At 43.5% G+C, this 16,826-nt stretch overlaps 5 protein-coding genes across 5 annotated transcripts; 2 read left to right on the top strand and 3 right to left on the bottom strand.

Moving 5' to 3' along the window:
• Positions 1-1,687: 1,687 nt before the first annotated feature.
• On the bottom strand, positions 1,688-6,889 carry EAE97_002217 (uncharacterized protein; the record flags this gene model as incomplete). The annotated part of the gene is made up of 5 exons (XM_038872728.1): positions 1,688-4,561; positions 4,612-5,106; positions 5,154-5,249; positions 5,307-6,749; positions 6,836-6,889. The coding sequence occupies 5 exons, from the start codon at positions 6,887-6,889 to the stop codon at positions 1,688-1,690; spliced, it is 4,962 nt and encodes a 1,653-aa protein (XP_038735934.1).
• Positions 6,890-7,426: 537 nt separating this feature from the next.
• On the top strand, positions 7,427-8,650 carry EAE97_002216 (uncharacterized protein; the record flags this gene model as incomplete). The annotated part of the gene is made up of 6 exons (XM_038872727.1): positions 7,427-7,472; positions 7,529-7,551; positions 7,624-7,634; positions 7,693-7,722; positions 7,791-7,871; positions 7,936-8,650. 6 exons carry the CDS (start codon positions 7,427-7,429, stop codon positions 8,648-8,650), a joined length of 906 nt encoding a protein of 301 aa, XP_038735933.1.
• A 483-nt stretch (positions 8,651-9,133) lies between these two features.
• Positions 9,134-12,152, bottom strand: EAE97_002215 (uncharacterized protein; the record flags this gene model as incomplete). Its single annotated transcript, XM_038872726.1, has 3 exons — positions 9,134-10,620; positions 10,668-11,505; positions 11,553-12,152. The coding sequence occupies 3 exons, from the start codon at positions 12,150-12,152 to the stop codon at positions 9,134-9,136; spliced, it is 2,925 nt and encodes a 974-aa protein (XP_038735932.1).
• Positions 12,153-12,732: 580 nt separating this feature from the next.
• Positions 12,733-14,018, top strand: EAE97_002214 (uncharacterized protein; the record flags this gene model as incomplete). The annotated part of the gene is made up of 2 exons (XM_038872725.1): positions 12,733-12,955; positions 13,006-14,018. The coding sequence occupies 2 exons, from the start codon at positions 12,733-12,735 to the stop codon at positions 14,016-14,018; spliced, it is 1,236 nt and encodes a 411-aa protein (XP_038735931.1).
• Positions 14,019-14,549: 531 nt separating this feature from the next.
• Positions 14,550-15,560, bottom strand: EAE97_002213 (uncharacterized protein; the record flags this gene model as incomplete). Its single annotated transcript, XM_038872724.1, has 3 exons — positions 14,550-14,631; positions 14,859-15,292; positions 15,378-15,560. 3 exons carry the CDS (start codon positions 15,558-15,560, stop codon positions 14,550-14,552), a joined length of 699 nt encoding a protein of 232 aa, XP_038735930.1.
• Between the last annotated feature and the right edge of the window lie 1,266 nt (positions 15,561-16,826).

Below are 16,826 nucleotides of genomic sequence, written 5' to 3'. Positions count from 1 at the left end.
ATAGGATGAGTGGGATTAGATAAGATTAGATTAGTTTTTGATGGTATTTTGTTTTATCGTGATAGTGAGAAGGTGTCTAGATATGTATGGAGAGGGAGGGGGAGAGGGAAGGGGAGAGGGAGGGGGAGAGGGAGGGGGAGAGGGAGGAGGAGATGGGGGATATGAAATGATGTAATATGATATAATACTTTCTCGCTCAACCTTTCGACTACTCACAAATTTATTCGAAGACGGTTTGATGTTGATACCTAGGTACATACATCAATCGGAATTTATGGTTTTGATTAATCGATTGTTTGGTTCGTTCATCTCTGATCACCTCTGATTTGATCTGATCTGATAGATAATTAATCAGTTGTGAGAACAATTTTAGAGAATATATACTGGTATGTAATAGTGTGCGGAAGTGAAGATTGAGGATTGGATTGGATTGGATGGGATGGGTAGCGATTCCTCATATTTTTTTCTTGTTCTTTTTCGATTCTTGTTGGGTAGTGGTATGGATGTGGATATGGATATGGATATCCATTACTCAAAGGCGTTAAAAGAGAAAGAGAAAGAGAACGAGAAAGAAAAAGGGGTTCGCTTATATATTAAGACATGAATGGTAGGGCATGCAATCTTATTTTTGCGTGGTCTACTTCCTTACTTTTGAAGATACTTACTTGTAGAACCTCATGGAGATATCGCAATAATGTATGTAAAATTAAATTCCTCTTATGGCGATAGAATTGCACAAGATTGGTATGCTGCAATATTATTCATTCATATGGAATAAATAAATAGATGATTACTTTATAATATCCATGATTCCCAGCCAGTCGCTCCTTGCACCACGATGTTGGATTGCTTGCAATTGGCACCATCTAATCTACAAAAGTAAGATTCGTTTGTGAAAGCAAAGCAAGAAGAGAGATTTGAAACATTTTTCCTCTAGTTATCCAAGATAAATTTAGACGCCTAACAAACCCTCACTCGATCGGCCAGATTGTTACTACCTCTGTGAAGCAAATCTAAATACTCAATCTACTATCAAATATCTACCTACTACTAAAAGTGATCCAGAAATTCGAGACGGAATAGATACGATACACATTAGATATCAGACATCAAACATCCAAGTACAACTTGGCATCTGCAAACCTTCCGGTCACTAAACACTAACACCGACACCAACTCAAGACTAGCACTGTATGCTCAAAATTCTTTCTTCTCGACTCATTTCAATCTCATTTTTCTTGCACTCCACATATCACATTTAAACACCCAATGCCTACATACGTTCATAGAAAGTAACAAGCAGCGAAAGGAAACATCGCATATTACTCACGCCTCGCAATCTTGCAGTTTAATTGATTCCTAATATTCACACATGATTTCCACATTAACCATTTCAAATTATCTTTCCCTTCAATGCTACATGCGAATGAAGAAAAGCATCGTAGCATATCGACCAAACAATGCAAACGCATCTCATACATGCTATGAAGAAAACCAAGTCCGTTTTCTCTTCTACCCTATGAATATACCCAAACACCAGCATCCCGATCCATACAAAAGATATACTAAAGCTTGTTTCCCACCTCAACGCTATGCTCAAGACAAAAACATGAGCCGTAAGAGCATTCCCATCCTAAAACCCCTGATCATGATAATCCTACAAATTTCTGTTCCCAATTCTAATGAATTATGACATATCATTAACCAAATCCATCAAAACGCTTCCTTGCCGTATATTTCCATTATTCGTCGCTAAACCTCCTTTAATCTTCTTAGGCTGGTGTTTGCCTTTGCCGCTCTTCATACCCATCAGTTCTCTCTTGGTGGGTATCACGCCCATTCGCTCGTTTTCCTTGTCTCCATCTTCGTCCCCCTCGATATCCATCAAAACAGGGTTTTCCCTCTTCCTCTTCCCCATATCCTTCTCTACCTTAACCCACTGCGACAATCCCACACTTCCCTGCGTCGCAGTCCCCGACACCTCCCACCAATGTCCCATTAACTGCTCCTCCTTCAACTCATAAACCCACTTCTTCTCCTCCATCAACCTAACAAATCTGCTCACCATTTCTTCTTTTCGATCTCCTCCATCATTCCCCCCCTTCCCTTTCAACGTCCCTCTACTCCCCACAACCAACAACTTCGTCTTCGCTCTCGTGAAAGCCACATTAATCCTCCTCCAATCCTTCAACAGCTCCCCAATGCTTCCACCCTCATTACTTCTCACTAAGCTCAACACAATGACCTCCTTGTCTCTCCCCTGAAACCTATCTGCAGTATGCATCTCCACACCTTTAGCGGTTCGGAGACTATCTTTAAGCAAAGCCAACTGGGAGCGGTAATGTGTCATGACTCCGATCTCCGTAGGATCGACGCCGACTGCTATGAGAGAAGTAACAAGTTGTGTTACGATTCTAGCTTCCACGTCATTTACAGTTCGATTTCCCTTTTCACTTTCTCGTGCTATTTCGCCGAGACCATCGGTATCAACGAATGCTACGGTAACATCCGGATCCAAGAGATCTCGTAACCAGCATCTTCCCTTTTTTGGCTCGAGACAAATGGATTTTTGTGTACTGTGTAAGATACTACTGGGTGTGTGATGATTTGCTTTCAAAGCTTCCATATCGGGAATAACTATCTTACGATTAGCAACAGAAGTGCTACCGCATTTAAGACGACCGTTGTAAATGAGTGCATTGGAGAGAGCCATTACGTCGGCGTTCATACGGTATTGATGTTCGAGGTAGACGACGCTTTGAGGATGGGCATCGGAGAGATATTTGAAGAGAGAGATATCCAGACCTCCTTTACGGGCTTCTTCGTCTTTAACCAAGGGCGGAAGTTGGTTGTGGTCTCCGACAAGGATAAATGTGCGAGCGAGGCGAATGGGACCAACACAGACGGGTAGTGTAATTTGAGAAGCTTCATCTACTATGCAGTAGTCAAATGTACGTTCGTTGAAGATGGGATGGTTGATACCGAGGCAACTTGTGGCAATAATTGGTGTGTCATGCCAGGCACTTCGAATTTCTTCCATGGTTTCTTTAGGTTCGACAGCGAGTTTGGCAAATTCTTGAACATCGGGGTGAATCTTAGCTTTAGTGCCTAGACGTAGGATCGGGATTGAGTCATCGCGAAGTTTCAGAAGGATATTGTCAACAGCTGTATGAGTGTAAGAGGTGAGGAGAACGGATTTCCCTTGCGAAACAAGAGCTCGAATGATGTGAGCAATTGTTGTAGTCTTTCCAGTACCAGGCATACCAAGTACTAGAGCATAATCCTGTGCGGACATGACTTTTTCGATAGCACGGCGTTGATCCACATTGATACAAGATCGATCTTTGAGTGTATACTGAGTGGAATGTGGTTTGAACCGGGGAGGCTTGAGATCAACTACTAGACTTCGAATTTCGCGTGATCCAAATGGACCTTCGGTCATGATCTGGATGAGATTGTTCCGAACGGTAGCAAGACCATTACTGAATTCATCTTTATCGAGACGATAAAGAATTGGATCCTCTTTTATTTTCCCAATAGAGTTAGCTGGTGTAGATCCTTCTGCAGCGACTTCCATGATACTAGCAAAGACCTGGTTATTAATCTCATCAAATCCGGGTTGTCTGATGCGAGCATTGTGTAAACGCCGATCAACAGCGACTGTAATCCTGTTCTTGCGTACGTTTGTAACATAACCTTTGGCGAGAGCAAAGTGGCCCTTTTCATCTGAGATAACAATTGGCTCTCCTACTATTATCTGAGAGTCCATGAAGGAGAACCCGGGAGCTGCGGTATTTTTTGGTTTGATCATGGTGTATCGATATCGATTAATCTTTTCATTATTCTGATCTTCGTATGCCGATCCTTCCTCAATTATAACGTTCGAGAAACACCGACCAAGCTTCTCTCGCTCTGAGCTCAACATAGTCCATAGTTCTCGACGAAACTTCAAGGAATCTTTCTCTTCTTTCGTAAGAAGATCATCCCATTTGAGGAAGAACTCTTTATGCCTTGGAGTAAGATGCTTGACCACTTCATCAAACTTCTCTTTCATACCGCTTGTCTCTCCAGTTCCATCATCAGCCAGTTTGTGGTAAATGAAGCAGGTATTCTTCGCATAACACCTTCCACACATATTCTCCTTTTTGAGCATTGGTGGAAGTTGAGCATTTTTCTCACGGACAAAACACGCGAGCTCGTTCCGCTGCATGATCATATGGCGAAGTTCATGACGAATGGCGGGAATTCTAATGGTCTCTGAAGTTTCCATGTAGTACAAAATTCCATAAGCAATCTCAACATCATATCGATCAGATATGAGAAGATTGTAAAGCGCTGTTTGTGCACGGTTGGCAACACTGGGATTCTTGCCGGTCTTGACCTCAAAGGGTGCAGTGAGAGTTCTTTGCCCTTTTTCGTCTCTCATTGTGATTTGTACCGTCGCATCAATGTTACCTTTCAGACCATACATTGGAGACCAAACGTGTTCCTCAACATCGAGAAGATTACTGACACACATGGCCACAGTATCACCATTTCCAGCTTTTACTAGAGCTCCAGGCTGATAAAGCAGGTTAGTATTCAGAGTGGAAAGTGGATTGGTTCACATACCTTTGGTTGGGACGACACAAACAATTCTGCCCATGCTTGTAATTCTCCCATTTTACTATGTAGATATTCTACAGCTTGAGGTATCTCGACTTTAATAACATACAAGTCTTCAAGATGTCTTTGAGCAAGCTTATCAATAAGCTCGCCAAGAAACATCCTGTCCCAGCGATTGACAAGCATTGCAGCTTGAAATATCTCATGAAGAATCGTTCCATAAAGCATAGCTGGGGATGCTTCACCAGTGGCTTTGACCCTATCTTGAAGAACAGCACGACGAGTACACCCAAAAGAATCCGCTACTACAAGCGCAGATATAAGATGGTCCGGATGAAGAATGATCAAGCCAGAGTTATCATCTATGACACAGATTCCCTGTGCATCAAACTTACCAATGATATGAACAAAAGCCTTGGTGGTCACTGGAGTATCAATCCAAGTGCCTCTGAGATATACCATTCTTTTGATTTTTGAGCGCTCAGGTTGAAGATACAGTGTCTCGTGGGTGGTTAGCTAAATCATGGCAAAAGTTCATGAGAGTTTACCTTTTCTGGTTGCATTCTACCATTAACACCTTCATACTGATTATCATCTATCATAGTGACAAGATATCTTTGAATTGCGCGAGCTTTTTCCATAGACTAGACATTTCTTAGCATTGAATTAATAATATATTGCTATGGATTTCTCGGACGTACAGGCATTAAGCTATTTGTTGATTGTTTTAGTGACTGCGTTGCTGCTATCTCTGCAGCCGCAAAATCTGAATCGTCTATATCGTCGCCATATTCATCATCAGACTCTTCCTTCTTAGCTGTTGCACCTCTCGGCCTTGACGGCGGAAGCTCCACATCATCTACCGGAGCTGATCCTGCAAATGCGGCATCGAAATCATCATCGTCCAAACCTTCACCAAATTCGTCGCTACTATCGTCCTCCAATGCTTTCGAAGGGTCAGGACTTTTGGATACAATCTGGGATTTATATGTAGAGCTAGCCCTAGGCTTAATTGGCGATTCATATGTTCTCGGTGGTAGTGGTCGCAATATTGAAGCTGCAGGAACTTGCGATTGTGATTCGATAGCCGAAAGTATCATTCCACCAATTTCATCTAGACCATCATCGGAACCATAATTTGACTCGGCAGTGGCAGGTCTTTTTGGACTCGGTAAAGCAACATTAGATTCGACATTCATACTTGGTGAAGAGGGCGGCTCGAGTCTCCTTTTCAAGGGCGATGTCCTCTTCTCAGTTCCTTTTCCGCCCAATGGAGAACTTGGTCCTTCAAATTGAAAATGACCTTTATCAGGAAGAGGTGATGAGCTGGAAGGACCACTAGAAATCTCCTTGGGCTTGTAATCTTCCTGCAATCTCCTCATCAAACCCGGCGTATCGATATTCCTACTATTTCCTATCCTGCTTGGTTGGTGTCTCTTGGGTTTCAATGGATTGCCAAGACTTCTTGATCTGGTCAATCCTCTAGGCGTGTTTCCTTCCCTCGATGATTGCGGAGATGCGTTTTCCATAATTCGCGAGAGCTTAATGTCCTTAGTCTGACCCAATTTCATCCATACCTCGACTTCTGGCCCCGGCCTAGGAAATGAATCTGCTTGCGAAGATTGACCTAGTATAGGTGAAGAGCTCTGTGCTCTGCCAATATCATCATCGTCCCTCTTCCTTTTTCCCAGTTTGCCGCTCTCAGGTTCTGGTAATTGTTGACTATCCTTATTTGTATCCCAGATTATCCGATCGTCAGGTGATACCGCTTTAAATGGTCGTCTGAAATCGGCATTCTGCGTGGGATCGAACCCCATTGACGGCGTTGAAGGTACATCTGCTGAAGTAGAGTCGTCAAGAAAGACATCTTCTTCTACAGAACTCTTCTCATCTCTCGATGAGCCTTGCCGCCGACTCTTCGAAGGCGTGGCAATTCTACTATCAGTCTCCGATGATACTAAATTTATAACCTCTTTCGAATCATCTCCTTTCCCAGGTTGTTCTCGATATTGAAAGTTGCTAAGTATATTCTTCGTGGTTGTAGAAATAGGTACCGGCGGTTTCTCTGCTAAAGGTTTTGCGGGAACTTTAGGCTTTTGTTGTTGGTTCTGATAACTTTTATTCCTCTGCCACGGCTGTCGGGACTGTAACTCAATTAGCTTCCAGTTTCGTTCATATGATGATCATTTGTTGAAAGTGTTATTCCACAGTTAGTAGAACGCATACATACGTGGTTCTCTTTTCCTGAATGATTAGTCTCAGAGAAGGATTTTTGAAGAGGCATTATATCTTCACAAAATATGACTTGGTAAAGTACATGAAAGATAATGTTATGTTATGGAAATTGAGTAATATCAAAAGTAATCTGAATCATAAGCAATAAGCAATATGTAAAGTGTTAAATGTAGCTGGGATGTATATTGATTGATAGTTCTTGCACTTTGTGGAGTAGAATACGCGACTTCGCGACTTGGAGACGCGCTTTCCATTTTTATGCGTATATCACTAGTTTTAGCGCGTGTTTTGAACTGTTTATTCATTCTACCCCTGTCTTCACACCATTCGGTGATTTTATCTCTGACCCTCCGACTATCGGCTAAAGGTGGAGAAGCAGCGGAAGAGCTTAGAACCCTGGGATTGATAAGATTGTCATCGCACAGATCACACGAGATCAAAATAATTTCTCGACAGCGACAGCTCAGCTCAGACAATAGGTAATTAGATTAAGGTATGTTGTACTAATAACTCATCAAATTCGATACAACTCTCTTCAAAGGGCATTATACTCATTTCTAACCATTTTATAGCACCAATCGCAACCATGTCGACCGAAAAGCCTCTTCCCTTCGTTTATCAGTTCGCTGCTGGTATGTTTTACCCCTCACCCCATATCATGAAATTGAGACTTACAAAGACAATATAGGTGCGATCGCCGGTGTATCTGAAGTAAGTTCTCTCTGCTGCATAGCATACGAAACTTACAGAACCATGGAACTAAATTATGTGCCATTGCGATAGATTCTTATTATGTAAGTGCCCCTCAACAGGAGACAAGCATTTGCTACTGCATCATACTGACTCATGCAGGTACCCGTTAGATGTCGTAAAGACTAGAGTGTAAGTTTTGAGTCTCTCTGCACCAGTACATTGAGCAGATGTCAGACAGAACGTTAACGGAAGGATAGACAATTGCAGACCAGCTCCGCGGGGCCGGATGGCTACAATGGCATGGTGGATTGCTTTAGAAAGATCATTAAGAATGAAGGGTATAGATTCCCCAATAATACTACCCCGTCAATCTCAAGATGGGCGCTGACGTCTTATTCAAAGTGTCTCACGACTATACCGCGGAATCGAAGCCCCAATTCTAATGGAAGCTCCTAAACGTGCCACTAAATTTGCAGCCAACGAATCCTGGGGAAAGTTCTACCGTGATATATTCGGTGTCGCCAAGATGAACCAATCCCTCTCCATTCTCACCGGAGCTACTGCCGGAGCTACTGAATCCTTCGTAGTCGTCCCCTTCGAGCTCGTTAAGATCCGTCTGCAAGATCGCGCCTCTGCCGGAAAATATAGTGGAATGGTTGATTGTGTTACTAAGATTGTAAAGGCCGAGGGTCCATTGGCTCTTTACAACGGATTGGAAAGTACAATGTGGAGACATATCTTATGGAACGCGGGATACTTTGGATGTATCTTCCAAGTCAAGGCATTGATGCCCAAGCCCGACAATAAGAAGCAGGAAATGATGGTCAACATGGTTTCCGGAGCAATCGGTGGTACCACCGGTACAATCCTCAATACACCAATGGATGTCGTCAAATCACGTATTCAAAATAGTCCCAAGGTTGCCGGATTAGCACCAAAATACAACTGGGCATGGCCAGCTCTCGGTACGGTGATGAAGGAGGAAGGTTTCGCAGCATTATACAAGGGATTCTTACCTAAGGTTCTCAGATTGGGACCTGGTGGAGGTATTTTACTCGTTGTGTTCACCGGAGTAACAGATTTCTTCAGAAAGATGCGCGCAGAGAAGGGTCTATAGATCCGTTCGCCCGGTTGTGAAGGTGGGATGGATAATGAAAAAAATGAGTGGGCCATTTTATCCTTGTATAGGTTTCTATATCATCTGAATAGAAGCATACGAAAGACCTAAAGGGCATTACAAACAATTTAAGATACAAGAGATATCATTCAATGTAAACGAAATACTTATCACGAAAATTCACATTACTCAAAAGAATGAGATATATGACTATAACTGGCCAAAACAACTTCATGCTCGCTCGATGTCTATCCATTTTCCTGCCCACTAGGTATATATTTACTATTACATTCATAACATAACTCCACCAGCACCCAATTGTCAGGCGCTTCCAAGCTTCCCATCAACCGTTTTCATGCAAGCCATCCATTTCCGCTTCGCATCCTGTGCCCGATGTATAGCTTCAGATTGCAGATCCCTGTTTGATCTCATGCCTCCATAATTTCACTTCTCACCCCATGTACGATATGAAGTTGCACCACCTCACAACAAACTCTCATATGCATCCAAGCCGCTCTTCTTCTGTGGCTGCTGCTGCTGCACGACGGGTCTTTGCTGCCCCATTCCCATTCCCATTCCCATTCCGCCACTTCCCAGCCCACTTCCTAGCCCACTTCCACTGGTACTCCCAAACGCACTGTAGTTCGCTGGACCCCCAGTCCCTGCACCGGGTGGTGGAGGCAATGAAAAGCTTGAGAACGCACTCGAGGCGCTTTGCGAACTATTCAAGGCAGGTCTAACTTGATTCATTTGATTCATGGAAAGTGAAGACATTGAGTTGTTCGTTGAAGAGAAGGAGGAATTCAAAGGAGGGGGTGAGATGGGTGATAAAGTCGAGGTTGTAGGTGTAGAGGCCCATGGGTTGGGAGTCGAGGATGCAGCTGCACTATTCCAGTTCAAAGTTGAGTTTGCAGGTTTGGGCGGAGGAAACGCGGATTGAGGTTGTGAGAAGGAGGGTTGGGGTTGAGAGAATGAAGATTGTGGTTGTATGGGATTTGAGTAATTAAATTGCGGTTGAAGCGGTTGTGAGAATTGAGTAGCTGATGGTGTCAAAGCACCAAAGCTTGAGAGGTCTGGAGTGACCGTTCGTGATGTTGCTTGTTGTGGTCGAAGGACATTACTAATCGAGTTAGAAGGGTATGTAGGCGCTGTGGGCGATGGGGTAGACCAAGCAAAAGATGGTTTTGGTTGCGCCGACTGTGCTTGTTGAGCGTGGGGGCTTGTAGAATTAGAATTCCAACTGGAGTCTAAGGCATTGTTTGATGAAGGTGCACCAGTTCCGCCTTTAACAAGTCGTTCGAAATCCATTTCGGGATCATCCGATCCCACGGCAGGCGGGAAAGCCGAAGCGGCGCCAAACGACATGAAATCATCGGTACCATTTGCCCTTACACCTGCACCGTTACTACCGGAAAGCTCTTGTAACTTCTTTGTTTGCTCAGACTCGACTCGAACAGATAGGCTCTTAATGAGTTCCATGAAAGATTGGAATTGCTGCAAATTCAGGAGTGGCCCCAAACTCATATTCCATAATATCGGAAGAATATCCATGGCAACAAATTCTGCGTCGGCTATAGTACCTATCTGTCTAAGAACGTTTAGGGCCGCGACTGCAACAGCAGGTTCTTTCGTCCTAATTGCCCTAATCAAAGGTACTATCTTCTCCTGCATGGTATATTTGTCGAGGGGGGTAGATGTATTTTTCTTGGCACCCCCAATGCCATCGAGACCATCATTGCTAGAAGTCGGATCATTTGAGCCACCGCAAAGAACCACAAAAGCCTCTAGCCCTCGGACTTTTATTCCTAGACTGCTGGTCTTTGTGAACACCGAAGAGATGACTGGGAAAAGCTCATTCTTGATAGTAGAAAAATCAAGGATAGGAAGAACTACATTCAAGCTTCGCAAAGCAGCGTCTACAAGTGCATGCGTTGGCGAATCTATCGATATTGCTACAATGGGCAGGATATCTAAGGCAATTAGCACAATGCATCTAATCTTTTGGCGAATATCTTACCATCTTTGAACTCTTTACCCGAACAATTGACTGATATTACTTGAATGTGCTCCAACAATACCATCAATCCAGCTTCTTTTGCAGCGTCACGCTCGGTAGGAGGTTTGGGGTTATTCAGAAATATCTCCTTAAGCCTAGGCATGATCTTTTCGGTAAAAGGCCTTCTTCCGGAGGGTAACAATTCGATTATTTTGAAGATATTTTGTAAAATTAATGATATCAATTCTCGGTCTTTCATTTCTTCTAACAAGGCCGGCAAAACCTTTTTTTCCATGACACTCTTTGGGAATGATGGTAACACCCTGGACAAACCACGCATAAATTGGGCCTTCTCATTGGGAGTTTTGGCTGGTAGAGAGTCCAAGAATCGAATTGTAGATATCAAAATATTATTAAAATAAGCGCTGTCTTGAAACTCTTTCGCGGTCATACGTTGTGCTGGACGTCTAGTAATCAATCGCGGTAGTACCTCTCCAGTCATATCTCTCGGCAATGGCTTTTTACATAAGAAGGTATTGCTAGATGAAGGGATGGTGGAAGACGAGGTAAATAGTCTTTTGTAACCAGATACGCTATTGTTGGACTCCAGTGGTGATGTATGAGGCGAATTATAGAGAGCGACGATGAGAAGACCCAGTGAGAACATGTCTGCTGAAACATTTAAATTCGAGTCTAGGACAAAATCTGGGGAACAGTAGTCGAGGTTGATCTGGACAGAACGAGGTAGTCGAGGATCGATATTCAGAACCTCAGAGAGATTAATTGGTTGCACTGAAGATGCTTTAGTCGAATTGTCTGGCGGACTGCAAAAGCTAAGTCCACTAAGTTTCCAATCAGACTACGATAATTAGTCGCAGCATATGTAAATATGGTTAAGAAACTCACCTTAGCATTCACAAACACTGCATCAGGAGTCAGGTTTCCATGTACAAGGCTAGCATTATCGTGTAAAAACTCCAATGCCTTGCTGATCTGCAGGAGACCCTTTTGTATTTCCAGTTCGTCTATCTCAACCTCTTTCCTCCTTCTGCCACCTTCCGAATCCTCTGTGACATATCGACTTGAGCGTCCGCCAATCCCACCAGCTCTTTCTTGTTCATCTTTTTCCTGTAGTAGGCCAGATAACGAAGCTGTTACGGTTTCGGTCGCAAATTGTAATCCTCCACCCCTCAATTCTTCCACCGGTTCTACCAGTTCCAGAATACTAGGATGCCGCAGCCTTGCCAAAGACGATGCTTCTTTCTTCAATCTTTCAATCACCTCCTCAGTCGCACGCTTCATCGAGGTAGCACTCGATCGCCCCAAGGATCCTGCATGTGCATCTAAGGCTTTGCGGTCGAGGACAAAGACTGAAGCAGTCTTTCCTGTCGATTTCTTCTTCGCATCGTATATTTTCCATGGTCCTGAGTATGAACTGGGTGTGGACGAGACTGAATAATTCGAGTTAATATTCGAGGTGAAGGACTTCAACGCGGAACTGAACATCTTCGCAGCTCTCCTCCCACCAACACTGGAGTATCAAAGGATTGTCCGAACTTCTGGCGCATAAACCTTAAACCCTTGATAATTATATTGTGAGGAAGCTTATCTTGACTGATGTGATCTCGTTAAGTGACTGTTGTTGATTTTCCTTCGGACTTTTCATACAGTGTGGAATGATTTTGTTGTAGTATCGCAAATGTCCTCTCCCTCTGGATGTACAAAAATCGTAAGCCTTGTCCTAATAATAAAGGGACATCTACTCTGGAATTCGACCTCTCACAACGAGTGTTAATTATAAGCTTGTGATTTCAGGGACATGTTGCTTACATAAGTCTGCATAAGATTTGAATGTTATCTTTTTAATCCTTGCAATATGATGGGACAAGATTATGCTGACACTCCGCAACTCGGAGCCGGGAAGTGGTCACAGCATCTAAATTTATTTTGGGCATTGAGAGTTGAATGACTGACTCCGAGTACCATTTCAAAGCATAGGTGGGACTTTACACATTTAAGAAGCTCAAGTTCCCCAATTCACATTTTGAAGTTCATCCAAACTTTTTATTCTTTGAAATTGAACAAAATGCTTCGTCAATTGTTCCCAAGAGGGGCAGCTTTCGCAAAGCCAAGCTCCAGAGTGTCGAGGCGATGGGAGGCTTCTTCGAGATTATACAGCATACAAGCAGAAGCTGCTTCTACGACAAAGCTACAAGATATCGACCCTACCAAGTTGACTATAACGAAAAACACTACTCCTAATGAGCTACTCCCCCCAAATGAACTGGTCTTTGGAAGATCGTTTACAGGCAAGCTCCTCGGAGATCTCACAACATTGCCAACTGCTGACCGCCCATAGATCATATGCTTAGCATTGAATGGACAGCTTCAGATGGATGGCTACCCGCACGCATAACACCTTACCAAAACCTTTCCCTCGATCCCGCGTCCTGCGTTTTTCACTATGCGTTTGAGTGTTTTGAGGGAATGAAGGCATACAAGGATAAAAGCGGACAGGTACGGCTCTTCAGACCTACCAAGAATATGGAACGAATGAACAAATCTTCTGCACGTATTGCTCTGCCGACTTTTGATCAATCCGCTATGATCGAATTGATCTCAAAGTTCGTTGCTATGGAGAAACGATTCATTCCAGAAGAAAGAGGATATTCATTATACCTGAGACCAACTATGATTGGAACACAAAGAACACTGGGTGTTGGACCACCAGGTTCCGCATTACTTTATGTTATTGCTTCTCCAGTTGGGCCATATTACCCTACTGGATTCAAGGCTGTGTCCTTAGAAGCTACAGATTATGCCGTAAGAGCATGGCCGGGAGGAGTTGGAGACAAGAAACTAGGTGCGAACTATGCTCCATGTATCTTGCCACAATTAGAAGCTGCCAAGAGAGGGTTCCACCAAAACTTATGGTTATTCGGCGAGGAGGAGTATGTTACCGAGGTTGGAACCATGAACATGTTTGTGGCTATTAAGAACAAGGAAGGCCAAAAGGAATTGGTTACTGCTCCATTAGACGGTACAATCCTGGAAGGTGTCACGAGAGACTCTGTTCTATCTTTAGCCCGCGAGAAGCTGACTAAGGATGGATGGATCATTTCTGAACGTAAATACACTATGAGTGAGTTAGCAGATGCATCAAAAGAAGGTAGATTATTAGAGGCGTTCGGTGCAGGAACTGCAGCAGTCGTCAGTCCAGTGAGGAACATCTCATGGAAGGGCAATCTGGTTGAGTGTGGATTGAGACCAGATCAAGAAGCTGGTGAGATCGCATTGAAGATGAAGGAATGGATCGAGGCTAGACAATATGGTGATGAAGAGCATGAGTGGAGTTATGTTGTACCTAATTAAAGAGCTATAAATGTGTATGTATTCATAGAGCCAGATGAATGGAAAAGCGAAAAATGGGATATATATTATATTAGTCATACTTTGAACTTTCAAATTCGTATTGTGAAATACTATCTTGTACCGGAGTTTGAACTGATGAACGGACACATGATCGAGGTTGAAGAGTCATCAGATCCAATGATGACCAGATAGCAATACTGCCCTCAAGAGTGGTACGCGGGTCTTTCATCGAGTTCCAGAATTTCACTTTTTATTCACCACAGACCGAACGAAATTCACAGTAAGCTCATGTTGGTACCAAGTTCCTTGAGAAAGAAAAGAAAAGAAACTCAATAATATTCCTTCGCTCTATTAGCACGCATAATATTCCGTGCAACCCGTACATCTTGGAATTCTGCGCAAGATGTTCATAGCCTTCCATCATCAATCCTTCGTATGTACAACTCCCCTGCTCCATCAGTCTTCGTCCTTGAGCGTTCTGTCCAGTTCCAGATTCTCCATTGTAACTTGCTTGCCCAATAGTATAATGGTTTATGATTTGTCTTCTGGCTCCTTCAAGATCCCCTCGGCTTCTAACCTTCTGCGTGCTTCTTCTAATGCCCATGTTTGTATCCTGTGAATGAATATTAGCAGCTGTTTGTGTTTTGTGTATGATCATATATCCGTAGAAGCCCATGTTCTCAATTTCCCTTGCTCCATTCTTGCCACAACCCCTCCACCCCTCTTCTTAAATCCCTGATCTTTCAGCCCATACCAAATTTTCCCAAAACCAACCACTTCACCTTCGAACTTTCACCCGTATTAAGATGCCACAAGAAATAAAGAAATTAAAAAACCTACGAGGTATCTGGCTTAACCGCATAACCGACAATTCCAAAAGCACAAGTTCCAAAAAACCCGTACACCCATAAATTTTCCCATCCCTCTTTCTCGGCCTTCTCTCCAGGTTTCACTCCAAATAACCATCCGCTCGGTGGCTCATAGTGGTCACCATGATCTGCTGATTTTCGGGCTGCGGTAATAGACAAATTTCGTGCTTGGTTGAGAACTGCTGATTGTGTGCGGGCGATGGTGCTGGTAGCGCGTGGAATGGCGCGTGTGAAAGACATTTTCGAAAGACTCGCGATAATTGGACACACGGATTGCGATGTGACGATTTGCGAGAAAAAGAGAGAGTGCTGGTGGAGTTGTTGATGCGATGGTGGTGATGATGAGGTTGTGAGGGATGATCGGTAATACTTAGCCAAGACGCTAAATTTCCGCTCCGCCGGTTGCTAAGAGTCGCTCCCGAAATTGAGCCAGGACTTCAAAACGATCTCCACAAATTGGACAGGTTGACTTAGTAATCTGCATTCTTACATGAATGATTCTGGTAGGCTCTTGAACTTCAACCTCTTCAACAACGTCATCCTTCTTGACCTTCTTGTTGTTGACCTTCTCCAAGATCTTCTTCTTGCAGGATGCATAGGTGTCAACGATTTTGTTGTTCAATCTGAACAAAAAGAGTTTACCCAACCAAACAAGTTCATTTGGAGCACTCATGATGGTTTGTGTGTGTGATTCTTTAATGTAATGTGATGAGAGGTAATTGTAAGGACTGGCTGTGAAAAGAGTTCAATTGATTTCGTCCAAGGTTGTTAATCTGAGATTGTTTTTGGAAGAATGTTTCTGGAACTGGTTTGGAAATTTATCTGTGGGAGAAGTTCTTAGTACTTCTCGGCGGCGCCGAGACAATCACCTTCAAGACTGTGATATGGGAATGGTTCATGGGAATGGTACTCGGAGACGACTTTGCATGATCTTGATTTCAGTATTTAACCCACGCTGACCTCTCTCTTGATATGTCTTTCCTTTGAAGCCAGACACTATCTCAACGATGTTGCTTGATACAATACCGAATTTGCAGCTGCTGCATTTTGCTGGATGGATGGCATACTTCAACGCATATTCTGCTCGGTTCTCTCAATTCTCTGCGACGCAGAACTACTTCAATTTACAGGCCTCAATGTTGCTGCCACTCAGCGCACACCTGCTTCCATGTCATCTAATCTTTCTAGCTAGTAATTTTTAGGACTTTCTCGCGTCTCCCCTGGAGCTCTCTGCATCATTGCGGTTTGGTCTTGAGTTTGATCAAAAAGCCATGTAGCTCCGCAGAAGTCGCAAAACCTCTGGTTTCCACAATCAATTCTCGCGTTGCTGTCGCGTGAACATCAAGGTAGATATTGGTAAACTGCACCGCCCAATTTTCTAGCAACTCGTGGTTTCGTGTCCTCCCATGGGCAAAGAAATTGGGGTTGGACTTTCGTGCCATTGTGATTTTGAATTGTACATCAAATATTCAGCACCAACGGGTTTGTATTCATGAGAAAATCTTTTTAGGATTTGCTAGTCCAATTCAACATGACCCAGAACATCCTGCATGGAGTTTCCAATCGCTTTGCGCCATTCCTGATACTTCCACGCATCACCTCTCAAGCAAGACTTATCAACCACTGATCTATAACCCATAACAATGCTAGTAAGCATGCTGATCCCACCAAATGACATGAGCGTCTGATTGATTGGCCACTTAGATGCTACGTTCTTCGATCTCAAGCAAAGGTACCACTCCTGACCGAAGTCCCTTTTGGCGACAATAATCAGACGACACCGATCGAAGCATGGCGCGATTCACTCGCAGTTCTATTACAAGGAGCCTTAGATATCAAAATACAGTCCGAACCTATCGCCGAAGATGCGTCTGCGACCAAATGCATTCGTTCGTCTCATAATCTGCAAAGGCCGACTTCGCTAGACTTCCAACGAAGT

Source organism: Botrytis byssoidea (genome assembly GCF_014898295.1).
Source record: "Botrytis byssoidea strain MUCL 94 chromosome Unknown BBYS_004, whole genome shotgun sequence".
NCBI classification, from domain to species: domain Eukaryota; kingdom Fungi; phylum Ascomycota; class Leotiomycetes; order Helotiales; family Sclerotiniaceae; genus Botrytis; species Botrytis byssoidea.
Note: the sequence above shows the minus strand (reverse complement) of the source record. Positions and strands in the feature narration are given on the sequence as shown.